Below are 21,365 nucleotides of genomic sequence, written 5' to 3'. Positions count from 1 at the left end.
AAAATTCATTCTTTCAGCAATCTCTCAAAAATCCCTAAGATATACATACCAATGATAAGCAATTTCTCAATTTGTGTTTATTATGTAGTAAGTTTTAAAGACTTAAAGATACAAAAACATGCCCAATCATGACAACATAATTATTTAAAAAAAAAGGTAAGGGATGGTCTTGAAGCTTTCCCCTCAAAATGCTTGAATATGTTTAGCATGACTTTGTTATATGCATGGTTCTTTGCCATAAATAATATCTTCATTACAGCCTCTCAGTAAAAATGTATTATTTTTTTCCCATTAAACTTCTATAACAGACTTTTAAGACTCTGTGGTAGATATTTGAAGACAGGCTTTGTTTATAAGATAAAACTTTAGTTGCCCTTTTCTCTCATTTCTTTAGATAAGTAGGCACTAGAAATTATAGATAGCTTTGGCAAGAGTTCAAGGGTTAATGTAGCAGATAAATAAAAGGAATTTTCTGTAAATTGAGACCTGCATTATTTCAGTTGTCTTGTCTTTCCTAACCTAACTCATTTAATTTTAAAAAGTAAATACTTAAATTCTTCCTGACAGTGTGCTCAGCTTTTACTATCGTTTATTACTTCAATTATACTTGATATCACTTAGAACAATCTGCCATTTGGAAATCTCAGTATAGCCTGGAGCTTAGTATTAGATCTGGCTGCTATTGTAACATGTACAGCATATGACATTAATGTATCAAAATTAGATTGGATCATCCCTCCTGGTTAAATTTATTTCACATTTCTTTTGTATTCAGTTAACATAAACCTATTAGGGAAGCTGACACATGGGGATGGCTGTATAGGAAGGATATTTTTAAAGTATTTTGATTAAAAAATGAAATTATAGAGCCATAGCTTTTCTAAGTTGTGTAATCTGTTTGGTTTTTTAAAATGTCACAGAGCCCAAGTACCGAATTTATATCATTCAAGGGGTGTGTGTTTCGACACGTGTGTGTGTTGTGGTGTAAATAATGAAGAATTAAAACTTAAACAATATTTTGATGATTAGGCCTACCATCATGAATTTAGAGCAATAAATATGTTTATTGTTTCCAAAAAGGAAAAAATATTTAATACGCTTAAACCTAAAAAAGTCTCCTTAAAAGAAAATAAATATTTTTATACTATATTTCTAAAATAATAGATTCTGGTCTATAGGTTTAGCTGGGTACTGTCTTTAGAGTAATAGCTACCTCTATCTTATAATCCATCGAAGTATCTGAGAGGGCATTTCTTGCTTAAGAATACACATGTTAAAAAAAAAAAGAATAAAAATGTTAAAATTCAGGGATTTACCTTGTATTTTCAGATACTTTAGTGATGTTCATAGTGATTAGGATTTTCAAGATCGACTGGTGTTTGGGACTTTAGAAACCATTAGAACAATGGTTCTTGGCTTTTTTGGTATTACGTACTCCTATTTGATAGACTCTTCTCAGAAAAATACACAAATGAAATTTTGCCAAGTAATTTTCAAATATTCACAGACCCCTTGAACCTGGGTTAAGAACTCCAGGGTTAAGGGGCCCCCGGCTGCCTCAGTCAGTAGAGTGTGTGACTCTTGATCTTGGGGTCATGAGTTTGAGCCCCAGGTTGGGCACAGAGCTTACTTAAAAAACAAACAAACAAACAAAAAACAACTCCAGGGTTAAGGCTAACAGAAGAGAGCCTTTCATTAATTGGATTTGACTCCTTTTTTTGTTGTTATTTAAATGACACATTTAAACTTCTCTCTTACTCTGTGGTCTTTAAGCCAAGTAAATTACATATTTCAAAAACAAATCATTTGTATGTTAGCTCATACAAAAAATATTGATGACATCCTAGTTCTCTCTTCCAAACCTTCCCATACAGTGTGTCCATTTATCTGAAAGCAGTCAAAGAGCCCATGTGAGATATGCACCAAAAATGCACTCAGATGTTGACAGTGACAGAATCCATTAATATACTAAGATAATCACATTGTATATTAAAATACATGTTTATACAATAATCTCTATGAAGAAAACTCAAGACTAATGGGCATTAAGTTCATTTTTCTAATAACTTATTAGAAATCCAACTTTTGGATGCTTTGCTTTTTTATCATTTTAACCACCATAATGTTAACTCTCTCTGATTGCCAGAAGCCTTTGTAAGCACCACAAATATTTAAACAACATCTTGAGACTGTAACAAATTTCAAGAAGTCTGTTTGGAAGAATTTTGTAGGCAACATTTCATAGGCAAAGAAACCCTGGAAATTTGTTGAACCAACAGTCGACTTTCTCTTACTTAATAGGTTATTTACCCAATTTATGACTTACCTATTTCTTTTCCTTCTCTTCCTGTTGCCTTCTTTAGGCAGTTTTACTGCTCATTAGCACTTTGAGAGAATGGTCAGAAAAAAAGGAGTAGAATCTTAAAATATTCGCTTGTTTAATTTTTTTTAATGTTTGTTTATTTTTGAGAGAGAGCGCGTGCGTGCCGGTGGGGGAGGGCAGAGAGAGAGGGAGGTTTTAATTTCTTTATCTTTTAATATTTTTTATAGTATAGTATGTTGTCGGTAGCTGTATGAAAAACTGTATGCTTTTTCTAAAGCACTATGAACTATTTTGGTTTTCCAGTTGAGACATTTGGGAAATGATGAAGTACACATTGTTTGGTCAGAGCATACTAGAGACTACAGGAGAGGAATTATTCCTACAGAATTTGGTGATGTCCTTATTGTCATATATCCAATGAAAAATCACATGTTCAGTATCCAGATAATGAAAAAACCAGAGGTAAGAACTTACTATATTTTAATAATATTTTCTGAGCTCTGAATGGGTTTGTGAGTTTCTTCTTTCAGAGGGATTAGACTAGGCATCAGGTTGTGAAAACAGGGGAAGTGAGACAAAGACTCGTGTAACAATGTAAATTGTATAAGTCTGGTTCAGAAGGAGCTAAAACAGAAAAAATATCAAGAAACTATGTTCAAATGGGAGAAGTGCCAGAGCAGAAGTTCCTTTGTACTAAGATCACAACAGGATTACCTTTTATTAAGAGGATGATTATAGTTTCCTAAAAGGTAAAATAAGAAGCAATCATTCCCTTTAGGTCAAGAATGTATGATTCCTTTATTTTTAGTTGGTATATCTTACTAAGGAGTACATGATTATTTAATCGTGTCACTTTTAATAAATGAAAGTTCTACAAAGTATTAAAAAAATTTGTTCTGGTTGGATGTCTTATACCATAGGGTTGAAACACACTTTCAAAATAATAAAAGTGTGATAGTGTTTGGGTATCTTTCTTACTTTTTTTAAATCAAATACTTTTAATTTATAGAAAACCTAGTTTTTGACAGTTGATCATGAATCTTTAGAATTTCTTGAATTAGACTCACTTTCCCACATGTGAATTTGAGCTTACAGCCAGGTTTCTTTAGGGTTTATATAAACCAGAGGTCAGCAAACTATGGTTCACCTCCTATTTTTGTACAGCCTACAAGCTAATAATGGTTTTTACTTTTTTAATGGGTTTTTCTTTTTCTTTTTCTTTTTCTGTTTTTGTTTTGTTTCCTTGCCCCTTTACCCCCAGGTTTTTCTTTTTTAAAAAAATCAAAGAAGAATATATAACAGGGACAACATATGGGCACAAAGCCTGAAATATTTACTGTATTATTCACATCCCATGTCCTTGCCTTCAGCTGTCATCTGTACCAACCATATTCAAATAGAATTACTTTGAAACTGTCAGTCATCTGATAAAAATGACAGTTATCAAAATAGATTTTTTTTTCTAATAAACTATGTAATGAAGGTCTTTTAGGTTCTATAGTAAAGGTGGTCACAAAAATAATGAAAAACTAACTTGCTGCCTATGAGAATGTGTTATCTTTATTGTGTTTACTCAGTGGAAGAAAAGAAATTTATTTCCAGTGTTGAATTTTTGTGTACAGTTGAGACAACAAAAATTTGAAAATTGGCAGGGAATATAAATTATTTAGTCAGTTAAATGAAGCACAGTTCTGTTTGAATAGGAAACCATGTAGACCTTTGGCATTTTTTATTTATTGTCTTCGTGTGAATCATGGAAAAGAATTAAATTTGAATAGTATTTCTACTGAAGGAAGAATTAAAGAGGAAGTAGAAACATTTTTGTGTGCAGTGGCTTGATTGTTCTTATTTATAACAACCTTTCTTCAATATGAGTATAAAATTATGTTCTAATTTTTCAATCAGGTTCCCTTCTTTGGTCCACTTTTTGATGGTGCTATTGTGAATGGAAAAGTTCTACCCATTATGGTTCGAGCAACAGCTATAAATGCAAGCCGTGCTCTAAAATCTCTGATTCCATTGTATCAAAACTTGTATCCTTTTTAACAGTATGGTTTCTACTCTAATACATGTCTGCTTTCCAAGGTAAGTATGTCTTATGGGTCAGTACCTTTGAGTTTCTGTTCATTGATATATAGAGATAGAGTTCCTCCCCAGTGTTTGTGCTGTTGTGATATTTTAATGATGTATTTTCTTTTATACACTACTAATCAGGACTTATCTTTTGGTTAACTAATTAGGGTCCCATGCTAGGTACTCTGATACTATGCATGTATAGAAATAACCCTAACAGTCATCATAAAGTACTCAATCTAGTTAAGGAAATATACAGTTTTTAGTGCGTGTGTTGTAACAGAGTTATGTACAGTGTTTTGGAGGTATAATGAGAAGCAGCCTCAGAAATGTGAGGATTGAATACTGAAGGATGATGAATAAGAGGTAATCAGGTGGATGAGATTAAGAAGAGCATTCCAGGCAGAGGGAACAAGATAAAGACATGGAAGTATGAGAGGACATGGGTGTTTAAGAACATGGCTTCTGGAGGGGCACCTGGGTTGGTTAAGTGTCCGACTTCAGCTCAGGTCATGATCTCGTAGCTCGTGGGTTTGAGCCCCACGTCGGGCTCTGTGGGGAGAGCACAGAGCCTGCTTCAGATTATGTGTCTCTCTCTTTCTCTGCCCCTCCCCCATTCGTGTTCGCTTGCTCTCTCTCTCAAAAATAAACATTAAAAAAAAAAAAGAGAGAACATGGCTCCTGGAGCCAGATTTCTGGACTCAAATGCTTAGCTATCTAGCCTTGGGAATATTATTTAAATAATTTGAGCCTCAGTTTCCGTATCTATAAAATGAGGATGATAACACCTAGCTCACTGTGTTATAAGATCTGAATGAGTCAGTATGTATAAAGCTCTTAGAACAATGCCTGGGACACAGTTTTAATTGCTTTCTGAAATGAATTTCTATTTCCATATACTTTTTCTATATGATTAAAAACATTTCAATTATTTTTCTTAATAAATTGTGGATGTTAAGCTTCACAGGGAAGGCTTTTTAAAATATCCTGAGTTCTATTCCACATGAAATGGATTTATCGTAAGTCTGCCACATATATTCTCTTCTTTTGATGAAAATTGACTTAAGCAATCTGATTCCTATGTAATTTCTCATGTATTCTGACACTGTGAAATGGAATTATAGGTGGATCATGGCATGATATATTGATTAAGCTTAATGACATTTATATAGCATTTCTTACTTGTGACAGTTATATCTTCACTTTAAGTTGAAAGATCAGATTTGAAGTGGTCATTGTGAAATGTAAGGATTCAGTTTATTATTTCTTGAATATCTCTAGAAAGGTAGCTAATCCTACAAGGAATGCGCAGATTATTACCCATAAGCTCATTTTATCCACATTGTCAACTCCTCTGAGGTTGTCTTTCTGATCATGGCCTGATCCTGATGTTCATCCTAAGGTTAGTGTCCTCCACCCTTTCATTTAAGACACAGTTGAAAGAATGCCTTAAATCTTTTGGGAAAGTGGTGAGAGAGAAATTAGATTGTAGTAGAAAATTCTATTTGCCTCTTGTGTCATAAAACAGGAACTCCATTTATTGAGCAAACACAAACTATTTCTGGCCTGAAGTACAAATATTTAAGATGTACACCTTACCAAGTAGTTAAAAATGCAAAATAAAAGTGTTGGGGGCTATGACTTAATTTCTTTTTCCTGCACCTAAGTTTATACTCTTTTGAGAACTATTTCAGATTTACATGTTACACTAGAGGTATGGTGGCTGGGTTTGCAGTTAGAAAATAATGATTTTAACTCAAGCTCTGCCTTGTAATCTTGGTCTAGTCATAGAATCTCTAGACCTCACTTTCTTTGTCTGTAAAAAAAGATAATACCCATCTCAGAATTATTGTCAAGATTAAATGAGGTAATGAATTTGGATGTGCTTAGGAAATGAAATAAGGTACATTATTTTGTGCAGTGATTAATTCTGTTATGTGTAAAGATTACAGTCAATATAAAACAACTCTACCCAACACCAAGGAATTGCCTAATTGAGTTTTTATGTTTGGTTGGTTGGTAGGTTAATTGACTGTATTGGATTTTCAGGCCTATTTCACGAAGTTCTTAATCTTGCTGAGACATTAATAGATGCAACATTGGAGAAAATTTCTAAGATGAGAGATAATTTCAGATGTAAAGAGTAAACATGAACACTATTTACACAGCCAATATGAGCAATTTCCATCAGCAAAACCGCTTCTGGAACACACAGAATAAAAACATAAAATCAAATCAAAGAAATTTTTCTTGACTTGGAAGCTTGAATTTAGAAGCCATATGGAAATTATTTCCCCATACTACTTAAGGATATAAAAGGATATAATAAAGATACTCTTAGCCTTTGCTAATCTGAAAAATATATAGTCATCTTTTACAAAGATTCATGAAGTTCTATATTAATACTAAGTATCAGGGAAAATGATTTCACACAGGTAGATTGCTTGATTTTTCAATGAAACGTTATATACTAAATTACAACTAGATGTTAAGATCTTGAATTACAGATGTCTTTTAATTTTAAAAAACAAATATATATTTCAGAAATACATTAAATTTTACAATGTATGTTTTTTGACAAATCCAGGTAAGTTCCCATTAAGGAAAAAAAATCACGTGTCCTAAAACAGATCAATAGAATTTAACAGAAATTACAAAAGAAACTGAAATAGAAGTAGGCTTTGAAAACCACCAGTTACTACTTTAATAAGAGAAATAAGAGGATAAAAGAATATGTAATAAACTCACTTATATTTGGATAATTGTACTGCTGCGTTAGTTATTTTATGCCCAGTGAAAGTACCCACTAAGATTCCACAGCATAAATTGTGCTATTTATGATCATTAAATACAGTTTAAATTTTATCCTGGGAACATCTTCTGTAACTATGAATCTAATGTTGTTCACTAAATGAGGACAATATTGATTGTCATATGCTGTCCAAATCGATCATGCTGGCAGCCAGAATTACAGTAATCTGTCAGTATTGATGACTGTCTTTCAAGCTTTGAAACCTCTCCTTCACTTCACTTGTCATTTCTTGCATTACTTGTACTTGAAAAACATTTTCTTGCAACCTTGGTCTTTGTCAGCTAGGGGTTTTTTTTTGTTTTTTTTGTTTTTTTGCCTTTTTTTTTTTTTTTTTTTTTTTTTGGTCTCAAGCTCAGTTTGTTGGTTTGATCATGCAATTAGAATTGAAATGCAATGCTGGGGAGGAAGAATAGGCAGATTCTGGGTAACCATTGGCCCTGAGGGGAATTTCAGGTTGATCTTAGCCATCATTTGTTAGTTAACCTGTGTGTGTGTGTGTGTGTGTGTGTGTGTGTGTGTGTGTGTGTGTGTGTGTGTGTGCGCGCGCGCGCAGAGGTTGGGATTGGGTTGTTTCTTTCTTTTGGCTTTTTTGTAGTGGGGATAATAATTACAAAGTACTAATTTCATGATCTTAGCTATCATGACTCTATACAGTAAATAAAAATTTAAAAGCAATTATTTGTTATGATCCTAGAGACATTTCAAGTATGTACAGATGTTAAATATGATGCTATCATGTATGTACTCTTTTTTTTAACATGAGATTTATCATACAAAGAAATTTTTAGAAGTTACAGTATGTAATCATGTTGTATTAGGGTTCCCAGAGAAACAGAATCAATTAGATGGAAGTGTATACCTAGATAGAGAAAGATTAATTTTAAGGAATTAGCTCACATGATTGTGGGGACTGGCAAGTCTGAAACCTGCAGGAGTTCTAGCTAGAGTTGATATTGTAATCTGTGTCAGAAGTCATCTGGAGGTAGAATACCTTACTTCTGTGGGGACCTCAGTCTTTTCTCTCAATGCCTTTGATTAATTGGTTGAGGTGCACCCACATACATGACAGAGGTAATCTGCTTTACTCAAAGCCTCTGATTTTAATTTTTTTTAATATTTATGTATTTATTTTGAGGGACAGAGAGAGTGAGCATGGGTGGGACAAAGAGGAGAGAGAAACAATTCCAAGCAGACTCTGTGCTGTCAGAGCAGAGCCTGATGTGGGGCTTGAACTCACGAACCATGAGATCATGACCTGAGCTGAAATCAAGAGTCGGTCACTCAACTGAGCCACCGAAGTCTCTTGATTTTAAATGGTAATTGCCTCTAAAAAAATAACTTCACAGCAACATCGAGACTGGTGTTTAACCAAAAACTGGATACCATGGTCTAGCCAAGTTGATGTAAAATTAACCATCTCACATGTCCCATTTTTCTTAAATATTTCTTTTTAACCTTTTTTACTGTAAAATATAATTTGAGAAAAGTACATAAATTCTAAATATATTATATGGTGAATAATTACAGTTTAACCACCACCAGTTCAAGAGATAGAACTCTTTCTCTTCTATCAAAAATATTTACTGGGGCGTCTGGGTGGCTCAGTTGGTTAAGCATATGACTTTTGATTTCAGCTCAGGTCATAATCTCACGGTTTGTGAGACCAAGTCCCACATTAGGCTCTGCAGTGACAGCAAGGAGCCTGCTTGGGATTCTCTCTTTCCCTCTCTCTCTCTCTGACCCTCCCCCACTTGCATGTGCACACATATACTCAAAATAAATACTCTCTCTCAAAATAAATAAACTTAAAAAAAAATTACTGATCACTTTTATGATTGTAGTAAAGATTTGAGAGACGTAGAGACAAATCACAGTTGAGCCTTGAACAACATAGGTTTGAACTGTGCAGGTCCACTTACATGTGGATTTTTTTTTTCAATAAATACTGTATACTATTGTAAATGTATTTTTTCTAATGGTTTTCTTAACTTTTTTTTTCTAGCTTACTTTAAGAATACAGTATGAGGGGCACCTGGGTGGCTCAGTCATTTAAGCATCCGACTCGATTTTGGCTCAGGTCATGATCTCATAGACATGAGATTGAGCCCTGTGTCAGGCTCTGTGCTGAGCACAGCAAGGAGCCTGCTTGGGATTCTTTCTCTCCCTCTCTCTCTACCTGTCTCCCACTCTCTCTCAAAATAAATAAATAAACATAAAAAATATAGGGGCACCTGGGTGGCTCATTGGGTTAAATGTCAGACTTAGCAGGTCATGATCTTGCAGTCCATGGGTTCAAGCCCCACGTTGGGCTCTGTGCTGACAGCTCAGAGCCTGGAGCCTGCTTCGGATTCTGTGTCTCCCTGTCTCTCTGCACCTCCCCAACTCATGCTCTGTCTCTCTCTCTCAAAAATAAACATTAAAAAAAAATTAATGTATACCTCTGTTTTAAAAAATAAAGTATGAGGGGCGCCTGGGTGGCTCAGTCGGTTGAGCGTCCGACTTCAGCTCAGGTCACGATCTCGCGGTCCGTGAGTTTGAGCCCCGCGTCAGGCTCTGGGCTGATGGCTCAGAGCCTGGAGCCTGTTTCCGATTCTGTGTCTCCCTCTCTCTCTGCCCCTCCCCCTTTCATGCTCTGTCTCTCTCTGTCTCAAAAATAAATAAAACGTTAAAAAAAAAATTTTTTAAATAAAGTATGAAATGCATATAATATACAAAATACGTGTTTATCAACTGTTCCCAGTAAGGCTCCTATCAGCAGTAAGCTATTAGTAGTTAAGTTTTGGAGAAGTCAAAAGTTATACACAGATTTTAGGGCTACATGGGGGTGTTGGTAACCTACACATTGTTGAAGGGTTCAACTGTAGATGATAATTGTTTCCCCAATAAGCTTACAATTTAATAGGAGAAAGAATAATGTAAATTAATAATTATAACACAAGATAAAATATAACACAGGATAGTAGGGTTATAAGATAAAATGCTTTAGGAGTTCCAAAGAAGAAGTCATTGCTTTCAAAGTAAGAAAATAAGGGAAGAATGCATAGAAAATCTGGGCCTCAGAGGATGAGATTTTATTAGATGGAATGCAATATGTATGTTATAATTCTTGTAATTTGTATTTTGGGGCTTTATGTGTATGTATGTATGCATGCATGCATTTATGTACATACGTGATATTCTGAAATACTCAGTATGGGGGATATTATAAAGTTAAATGGCATCCTTAAAAAACACATTCTTCCTAGGTTTAATATTCTTTCCTGCTGAACCAATATTATTTGATTTCTTCTAATCTGTTTAGATTTGACCTTTTTGTAAATGCCAGAATTGGGTTTCTGTTTAACTTTATCAGACAAATTACCAGAAGTCAATGATCATTCTTCAATTAGTCACAGTTTGTTATCCCTGCAGTTCAACTACTCAAATGTAAAGAACTTGTTGCAAAAGTATGAGAGCCAAAATGAAATGAAATGTAATTGATTGGCTCCACTAATGTAGTTTGCCATTCATTATGATAGAACATTATAAAACCTCTCAGGGAGGCCCATCAATATTGCTGCCATTTCGTGTTAAGAAGAAAGTGAGTTTATTGAGAAACTACATAATTTTATGTATACTGTGTTTTGAAGATTATTTCTTCAGAAAGATAATATTCATAAATATGGACTGTCCTTAATTTATAAATTATATTTTAAAGTATGGAAGTTGATTGTTGGGAAATCAGCCTGGGCTTCTGAGTCCAGAACCACTTAATAAGTGTGTCACTGTCTTTGTCTAATTTTATTTTAATCTGTAAAAAAAAGAGTACCAAACTCAACACTGTTATAAGGATTAGGTGAAATTATCTAGATGAAGCACTAAGCAGCCTGTCATGTGGCAAGAGCTCAGAAAATGGTAGCTACCTGGTACTTGATGGTGATATTATTATCCTCTACACTGGAGATACTCCTCTAAAACACAAATATAAGTATACTAAAAGACTTGTGATGATATCGCTTCTCGGCCTTTTGGCTAAGATCAAGTGTAAGACTTGTGATGGCTTGACCGTGTACTGCAATTCTTATCTGAATTCTTTGGCTACGTGCAAGCAGTTGTTACTAGCTTATTAACCTTCCCAACCTCATATTTCTCACTGTAGTTTTGTCAAACATACCTGTACTCCTTCCAGCTCTGCCCCCCCATCCTTGTGCTCATCTCCCACCACACTGACACCCAGGACACCCTACATGGGTCGAGCTAGACCATATTTATCATCCCTAAATGCCCTTCTCTTTTTCTCTGTTTTTGCGCAAAGAATGCCTTTCTCTACTGTCTTCCACCTAATATACTCATTCTGTATGACCCAAAGTAACTTTGTAAAAAAAAAAAAAAAAAAAAAGATTTCCTTCTAGTCTTAAAACATTTGTTATAGGACTTACCATGTGTGTGCACATATTAATGAGTCTTACTTAAACTGGTTTTACTGACTTTCAGCACAGCAGTAAGTGGCTAGCAATTTGGGTAATAGTACAGGGTAGGGTAGATGGATTCATGGGTAGATGGATTAACTATTCATTTTTTCCTTTTAACAAAATTTCTATTCATTTCCCAATGTACTTTTAAAAACAAGTTCTTTGTTTTTGTTGTTATAATTTGTGGTTTATATTAGCCTAGGCTACAACTCTCAGAGCATGCTGGAAACCTAAGAGCAATAGAAACTATCTGATAACATGACCAAGCCAGAATAGGGTAGACACAAGGGTGCTGTATTTTGACTGATTCATCATTATATTTTTATTAGAGAACATTTGGTTTAATGAAAATAATCAGAGATCAATAATCAGTGAGGTTTTTCCATCCACTTCTTACAGTCAGAGGAAGGGGAGGGAAGGCAAGATCTGTCAAGGAGAAAACGGAGCTAAGACACTTGTGTCTTGATGAAGTGACAGATGTCGTCTTAGGAAGAGTACGATTTGGTGTCCCTCACACACAGCCCCCAAGGAGGAAGGCAGCCATGGCTGTAGTCCTGAAGGCTTATACTTACTGCTGAATGGCAAGGAAGGCAGCAGCCACAGGAGAGCTGTGGGGGGTGGCGGTAGGAGTCTACGTATTACTGAGGTCTTCAGTTTTACTTAAACTTTTGCACCACCTACGTCACTGATTCATTCCATTAGGAGCCCTCAATATCTTGTAAGTGCCATTCATTCTACCTACTTTCTAAACGAAAGTCTTAAACTTCATGGACAAACTGGTTATTTGTTACAAACTCTAAGATTTATGATTATGGTCATTCATACTTCAAAAAAGAGAAAATGGTTCTTTAAATAAAATGCCTTATCAACTAAGTGATCCAGGTTTTGTGGCTTTTGAAGTGCTTGCAGCCCTTGTGCCTTTGATATTAATCATTGTAGTATGACCTCTCCAAGAGCTGACAAAGGTACTTATTTACTTAACAATGTGCTCTGTCGTGGGAGCCGGCTTCAGTCTCCTGTGTTAAAGACATGGGCACTGCTATTGAAGATGGTTTTTTTTTAAGCTTGTAATTAAGCATCCCTCTCCCCTGACCTGGATTTTACTGCCAAACCTTATAGTCTATGTATGCACACAGAGTAATTATTTACACAGGAACCCTGGATATGTGCAACATTTCTATTATGACGCTAATGTATTCTTGTATCACTTTTAATTTGTTCAGCTGTTCTTTTTAAGGAATAGCAATAAGTGCCTATTGATGATGTTAGTGGTATTTTGAGAGGCTTTCTTACAGTCAGTGTGGGAATATTTTATTGTATACCTTTAAAGGTGTTAGTTTAGGTCTAGCAAATCTGCCTTTGTCCTTTCAAAAAGATATAAAAGCAGTAAATATAAATCTCTCTGATACATAATGAATTTTTGATAATAATGAAACTTATTCTATAGAATTGAACCAATGTCTGAAAATAGCATCTTAATGTTCTCTAGAGATTATCATTTTACTAATGTAGACCAATAATAATTACTTTTCCTATATTTAAACAATGGGAGCTCACAAAAATGACTTCAGTATATGACCGACTTCTATTTCTATTATCATTGTATTAATTATACAGATATTTTCAATTGTTATTCTCTACCAAAAACATTCAATACACCAATGACAAATTTAAGTATTAAAAAAAAGCTATATTGAACAACAGCAAAATGACTAAGTATGTTTAAGATCCTTTCAGAAATAAATAAAAATCTATGAAATAAGTCATTATAAAAGGGGGGAAAAGTGATTATCTCAATAGAAGTTGAATGGCATCTGATAATGGCATCCAACCTTGTTCATGTAAGGGGAAAAAAAAAAAAGTCTATATTTCTTCATCCCAAAAAAGCAATTTTGGATCTCTCATTTTTTTTCACCAAGTATTTGTTGACTACCTTCTATATGGGAAGTGGTGTGAGAGAAAAGCTAGGGTTAGCAAGATAGTTACTGCTTTCATGGAGCTTATAGTCTGGTACAGGAGAAAGAGAGAGCCCTGTGCTTGGGTAGGTAGGTATGGGGATAGGTAGATGGATGAAAGAATGAGTGAATGAATGAAATGCCTCTGATGAGGAGTCCAGCAATAGTGGTACCTACAAAATAAGATGGTAAAGATGATTAATTTTATTACAGTGGGAGAGGATAGTAGGGAGGAAGAATTAGGAATGGTTTTACTGAGGCATGAAGGGATAAAAGTGTAATGTGGCTGAGAAACACAAGGAGTTCCTCACTACCAGGTGATATAAAACAAAGGGAAGAGTAATAGCAGCTGAGGTCAAAACCAGAAAATGTAGTCAAGCAGAAGAATCAAAACCAAACCATAAACTTGATTTTTTAATGTTACTACCAATAATATAACAGCCGGTGTCTAAGGTGACAGTTCCTTCTGCTTTTATATCATTTTTACCTCTTGAATAGCAGAGCACAGCTTGAATGTATTTTCCTTTTATAGTAAAGCCTTTCTAAAATAAGATTATTATTTAAAGTATTTTTTATACTTAAGTATACAGTAATTGCCAGGCTAATAACAACTAGTATTATTTTTCTTAATGAGACTAAGAAGTTCTCTAAGTGTTTTGATAATATTTACACATATCTGCCATTTCAAAAAGGCACTTGAGATTTTCATAATCTTGTTATATGATAGACTTATATTTTTGCATAACAGGCCTTCTTTACACTTTTCCTATAAAGTACTTTTATACATTGTTGTGCTTTTACACATTATTATACTTTGTTACTGATGAATGAAGTGTTTTTTGATTTTTTGGTTTTTTTTTTTTTTATCCTAGTCTGATAGTACATTGGCTTCACAACAAAAATAGCAAAGGAAAGGAAAGCACCTCACCATCTCTTACCTGCTTTGTCGAATCCAGAGTGGCAGTGTGGTCTACATATGCCAACCTTTTTTGTTTGTTTGTTTGTTTGTTTGTTTGTTTTGAGAGAGAGCATGAGTGGGAGAGGGGCAGAAAGAAAGAGAGACAGAGAATCCCAAGCAGGCTCCGTGCTGTCTGCACAGAGCCCAGTGTGGGGCTCAATCCCATGAACCGCAAGTCAACAGGAGCCAAAATTAAGAGTCTGACGCTCAACCGACTGAGCCCCTACATATGCCAGTCTTAACAATTGGTTCATATCATAGTGCAACAGAAAGAAGGTAGAGAACTCTATCGGGTATTGAGCAAAAAGTCTTTAAAAATAACAAAACTTGGGGCGCCTGGGTGGTTCAGTCAGTTAAGCAGACTCTTGATTTCGACTCAGATCATGATCTCACAGTTTGTGGGATCAAGCTTCACACTGGGCTCTGCACTAACAGCGTGGAGCCTGCTTGGGATTCCCTCCCTCCTGTCTCCCCCCTGCCTCTCTCTCTCAAAAATAAATAAAAAACAAAAATAAAAAATCATAGAACTTGAAGTTTCTTTACTTCCATCTTTATTAAATTCTTACCTGTGATAGAACAGGGATTTTTTTTTTCTCTGTTAAACCCTTACGTTTTTTTTTTTTGATTGGTGATTAAGGTGCACTGGTATGTTCATATTATCATTCACTACACCTACTACATATTTTACAAGTTTTATTTTAGTCTTTGTTTAATATAAAAACAGATTTAGATGCTATTTGGGGATTTCAAAGAATGAAGGATGTAAAGCTGAAATTAGTCTTTAACCTTGTTTGACATAGGAATTGCAGTGCTTTTAATCCATTCTTTTCCTTTTACTGAACATAAGGGCTTTTGCCATTGAATTTTTAATAACTCAATAATGGAATTAAAATTAAACTATGGATCACAAATCTCCCCATTTTCTTCTAACTGCTTTTTCCTCTCAAACACTAGAATACAGCCTATTTAAATCTTAACTTTTGCTTGCCAAACCACTGTTACCGTCCATCTGTTCATGCCAATTGTAAAGAAGGTTCGGTTTTTAGTGAAGCTTTGCATTTCACATAAGGTATGTGAAGTGAAATTTCACAAGGGACATGATGGATCCTGATTCTTAGTGATAAACCTTTGGGGCCATCAGGGTTGGCATATGGTCCAGTATGATATGAAGGCTTGGGTTCCCTGGCTTCACTTCTTTGGCGTGAAGCTGATAAAACCTGGCTCTTGAGTATTATTTCACTGGACACCAATCATGGGCAGCAGGAACTGCCCATTTAACTCTCTGTGGGAAGGAAGCCCAGAGAGCATTCACAATGGTACCATTGTCGAGTTGCAAACTGCTCTGAACAGCTTGACAGCACTAGGGAGGAGGGGAAGGGGTTGCTTTACTAATTGCTGTTCAGAAAAGAGAAGGAGCAAAAATAGCTGTTGTAGAACTGATGTTTCTACATTTACTGTCTTGATAGGAGTGTTGACTTTTATTTAGCACATACCTACTATCAAAAAGAAAGCAAATAAATATATTTAAGCAACCACCTGGAGTAATGCCTTGTTAACATGCCATTATCTATTTTAAACCCACCAGATTATAGCAGAGCAAAAGTCAGTTTAGCTTTATGATATTTTTGTTTAGATAAAAACAATATATTTTTTTAATGTTCACAAAAATTTTTTTTGAATTTAAAAGAAGGGAAAATGGATTAAAAACCACCACAATTAATGTATCAGATAAAGTTAAAGACAAACTTGGCTTAATTTCCTTTATACTATGCTTTTTAGAATTCCCAAATATCATCTGAATACCTATAAGCTGTATTAATGTAGAAATGCAAATTAATCTTATGCATAACAATTGCAAGTGCTAAAATAATCATTATAGATAAACTAGTCAGCAAATCTTAAGGTTAAATACCAGATTTATTATTTAAATGGGTAGCTGGTAACTATTTCAGTCACTCCTGGTTCTCTCTCCTTGAAGTCTGTTTCGAGTATCTTTAAAGATATGAGGGTTTCCCTTTTTATGAAGCATTGTGGGCCATGATATTTGTATAAACAGTACTCTTGGTGTTTGCATTTTCTGGTCAAATCAAGCAGTTGGTGGTTCTGATGCAAAGAAACAATGATCTACAACCAATCCTAAAAAAAAATTAGAGCTTTTTTAAGCCTACAGTATATTTCCATAGATGATTATTTCATCTGAACTTAAGTGACCAAATTATATTGCAATATTATACCTTATGCGACAACATGTCCTTTAAAAGGATCAGAGAGATATTTTCAGAAAACTTTTTTAGTTTATAATTTTTTTTTAATGGGATGCTCTTGCTAAGTTGGTGGAAAATCAAATGCATGTTTTGTGAAATGGTAACAGTCTGTAAAAGGTACTAGTGGTCCATCTCCTCATGTCCCCTTAAATGCTTTTAGTAAATGGACACCAGTGCAGTATTTCAAAACCAGTAATTCATTGAATGCCCATTCTTCCTTTTACTGCAGAGTAGATTATATTTAAGTCAAGATTAATGGGTAGATTTTGATGTTAAAGTCCAGTCTCTAAGCCCATCATTCCCTAGGGGCATATAGTGCATTAGTTTAAGCCAATATACTGTTTATCATAGATTCTATGACACAGTCTTAAATGACAGTTTGTTGTACTTTGTAACTACTTACCATGATAATAAATCACTTTTTCTGTACTCCTGATAATTACAGCATTTAAACAAAATCTTAATTAAGTTAGTACACATTTAGGGAGAGATAACACGTAAGTAATTGTACACTGTAAAATTTCACTTATTTAGTAATTTTTTTCCCTTTTGCCGTCTTCTAACAAGAGTCCAAGTTTAGTATTTAGTTCAAACACATAAGTTCATTTCCTCAACTTTAACGTATTGAAATTTTTGTTCCCAAAAGGAACAATACAGATTGTTTCTAGTCATCCCCCAATGTTTTTTAAACTCTTAATCTAATACTTGTGATTCTGAAGTAGTTCTGTTGACTGTGAAAGTCTTATTATGTACGATAACATTTTTAAGTACATCTTACCAAGAATGAAAGTCTAAAATTTTAACTTCATATTAAATTTGAAATCTAGGTAACTTAGTTTTTCTTTTAGATGTTTTACTTCATACAACTTTCATGAAAGTGGAATAGATACACATATTCCATAATCATATTAGTGCTTTTTAGAAACCATCAGTGATTATTGGATTATTAAATCAGGAAGGATTTTTAGAACCTTTAGGGAGGTTTAAGTTTTTAATCCTATTTATTTAAGGTTAATCTTTTTAAACGTATTTACATGAACTTTGGTAGAATTGGGCTTATCAACTTTTTACTTAATGTTTTCATTTAGTAATTGGCTGATTTATGAGCAATTATATATGGTCCAAATTTTATTCAACTCCAGCTTTCAATAATAGGACTATCCTCACACTGCCTTAGCACCTGTTATGGATTTTGAGTCATCTGGCAGCCCATGGGACTTAGATAAAGAAGTACCAGGTGTCCTGCCTGTCTCCTAATTGAGACGCAGTGAAAACAATATAGACTTGGCAGTATGGTTAAAAGGATGGATTAAAGCCCAGCTTTGTCTACTCTGACAAATCACAGCTTTTCCCTCATTGCGTAGTGGCAACTACTAAAGAATTTAATATAATGCATCATAAAAATCATACACAATAATTTGTTATGACCTGTTGCAGACTTTCAGAAGAATTTCTATTAACATAGTACAAATAAACAATACCAAGATTTGTTCTATTGGGGGAATTTTATTTTTACTGAATATGAGCTACACTGCATGTTTCTTGATGAAATTAACTACTGTAAGAAAGAAATGGACTATTAATTTACCAGATGCTTTATAATGTAAGCAAGTATATTACTTTCATCTTATAGGTGAGCCATGCCTAGTAAATAGTTCATGGGATACTTCATTGCCCTGTATATTTCAAGAAAACATGCCCCTTTATTACTGCAAATAAATTAGCCACACGATCCTTGAGATGTACTTGCAAAATATATCTACATATATCCTATATCAATAAAATTATTTTTCATTATTTCTCTAAGACCCTGTGTAAGGACATCACTTCAGAATATTTGAAGATATTTCAGGGCCTTTTCGAACTAAAAAGCCAAATGTGGTTTATTTTCTCATTTTTATTAAAGTGTGCCAAGAATTTTTATGTATTATATATAATGTTCTTGTATATAAACATTTTTCAAAAATTGCCAGTCCCCAAATTTAAGCTAACATTTTGTTGGCCATACTTGACCTAACTAAAATGCTTCCTATACCTTTCTTTTCTCCATACAAAACTGAAATCATTGAGATTGGATATAGAAAAGAGCACTGGACTATTAAATGACCAAAGTTCTAATGCTGACTCTACATATCAGCAGCTTTGTTTTTCTGAGCAAATCTATGTTTGTATTCTCCATCCAGGCAAGGCTTATTGTGAATAAACGTTTTATAACGATTTTGCTAAGCTTACTGAAAGAAGTGTTGGTAGATGATCGTTGTATCTTCCTCTAGTTCGGACTGCCCCAAAATACTCTCAATAAATGATGCCCTGGCATGCCTCTCAAGATAGTCTTTTTAAAAACCTAAATATTTAAATTTCTGAGTATTATTTTTCAAGGGTGTTATTACCTGTGTTCTTATAGTGTGCCAGAGCAGTTTTGGAAATCTGCCTAAAATGGTTTTGAAATTACCCTTCGCTGATTTTTATCTACAGAGATTTTCTTGACATTTCTTCCCTTTCTCCTTTCTTTACAGATGGCCATTGAAATGAATAGAAATAGTTTATTAACTAATTTGTTGTCTCATACCATTGTAGAATTTATGCAAAATTTAAAGATTTTTTTTTTAAGTTTATTTATTTATTTTGGGAGAGAGAGAGAGCACAAGCAGGGGAGGGGCAGAGAGAGGGAGAGAGAGACAATCCCAAGCAAGCTCTGCACTGTCAGCATTGAGGCCAGCTAGGGCTTAAACTCACGAACCATGAGATCATGACCTGAGCCAAAACCAAGAGTTGGATGCTTAACCAATTGAGCCACCCAGGCACCCCAAAGATTTCTTTAAATTTAAAAAGTTGTCACAACCAATGGGGTAAAACATTTCAGTGCTAAATTGTAATGAGTTGTAATTACTTTCAAGATTTATAGGATTTCTTCTTTAACAATTATGATTTTTTTAAGTTAATATTAGTTTTCTTTTTTCTTAATGTTATACCTTATGTATATATATATATATATGTTGTATTTTATTCACTTTTTCTTCTTCCAGAGAAGGTCAGCAAGATCAAGGGTGGGATGGAACCAAACTTTCTCACAAGGATTCAAACTCTGTCTCTAAATTCAATCTTAGGAAAGTCCCAACTATATTGGCCCCAAAAGGTTTTGCTTCTGGAGATCTAAATTGGGGTTCAAGGAAGGGGTTGTTTGCATAACAAGTCTTCTAATCGACTGTGAAAACTTTATTCATTCCTTCTATAATTTATAAACATCAAGTACTTCTGGTCTTGTGTTAGGTGCTGGATATAGAAAGATAATAAAAGACATGGCCTCTGGCCCCATGACATTAGTCTCCCTGCTAGTTTGTTAGGAGAACAAGCACAAAGACAAAGGCATACTTGGGAGGGGGCGGGTGCCTGGGTGGCCCAGTCTGTCAGGCGTCCGACTCTTGATCTTGATTGATCTCAGCTCAGGAACTTGATCTCAAGGTTGTGAGTTCAAGCCCTGCATTGGGCATGAAGCCTACACGGGGAGGGGGACGGGGGGTAGGAAGTGGCAGGAGCATACTTGTTGTTTAGTAACTAGTGCTGAAAGAAGGGAGGAAGCCCTAATTTGTGGCATTTGTCGAGTCCTATGATGTGAAAACTTTCACCATAGCCAATTTCAATCTACCAGCCATCTTAGAAATGTGGTGAATATCATAAGTAGTACTCCAATTTTTTTTTTTAATAGGCAGAATTCTCCTCCCTCTGTTCTTGGGAAAACTATACAAAAAAAGGAAATAAAATTCCTATGTGCTAAAACAGCAAAGAAATCACAGAAATATATGAGTGCAGGCAAGTGCCTAACTAAATTAGGAATTTCAGAATGGGCCTTAAATCCCTGAGGCTATGATACTGAGTACAGATATAAACATTCCATACTTTGCCTTCACTTTAAAAGGAGCCAATATTTTTTATCTTGTTTAGGAAAGAAAACCTTAAATCTGAACTTAAAAGGAAATTAAGTGGTGATAGGTCTCATATATATGTTTACAATTATAATTTTCATTACTCCTTTTTGTGAAAAATGCTTCATATTCTTCCTATGTGCATTATAATGTATACACACACTTACATTTTTTTTTTGAGACTAGTCACAAATTACAGTTGAGCTAAATGTTTGTAAAATCTATTGGCCATGCCATGAAAGTAGTGATCACAAAACTGAAGGTTTTGCCCTTATCTAGCTAGCTAGCTAGCTAGAGCAAGCAAGCCAGTGGGGCAGAGGGACAGAGAGAGAGGAAGAGAATCTCAGACAGGCTCCACACTCAGTGCGGAGTCCGATGCGGGGTTTCATCCCACAACCCTGGCATCATGATCTGAGCCAGAGTCAAGAATCCCAGATGCTTAGCCAACTGAGCCACCCAGGCACCCTGAAAGTTTTGCCTTTTCTAACAGTAAAAGCAGTTCAGAATCCTATTAAGAAAATTGTAGAGAATGAAGGGTTGTTGCTTCTTCAAAACCAAATCTACCTTTTGGGGCACCTGGGTAGCTCAGTCAGTTAAGCATCTGAC

The 21,365-nt window shown here is 34.7% G+C and overlaps 1 protein-coding gene across 6 annotated transcripts in view; it reads left to right on the top strand.

Annotated features, from left to right (window-relative positions):
• Window positions 1-21,365, top strand: part of RALGAPA1 (Ral GTPase activating protein catalytic subunit alpha 1) — a 265,198-nt gene that overhangs the window by 229,104 nt on the left and 14,729 nt on the right. For all 6 annotated transcript variants that reach the window (XM_053889353.1, XM_019426141.2, XM_019426152.2 and 3 more), the window contains 2 exons: window positions 2,627-2,785; window positions 4,229-4,356. In XM_053889353.1, the coding sequence (XP_053745328.1) occupies window positions 2,627-2,785; window positions 4,229-4,356 (287 nt within the window). The remainder of the gene's footprint in view (window positions 1-2,626; window positions 2,786-4,228; window positions 4,357-21,365) is intronic.

The sequence above is a fragment of the Panthera pardus genome, unplaced genomic scaffold, assembly GCF_024362965.1.
Source record: "Panthera pardus isolate Hobbes unplaced genomic scaffold, ASM2436296v1 HiC_scaffold_24, whole genome shotgun sequence".
NCBI classification, from domain to species: domain Eukaryota; kingdom Metazoa; phylum Chordata; class Mammalia; order Carnivora; family Felidae; genus Panthera; species Panthera pardus.
This window is presented reverse-complemented; position numbering and strand designations above follow the sequence as displayed.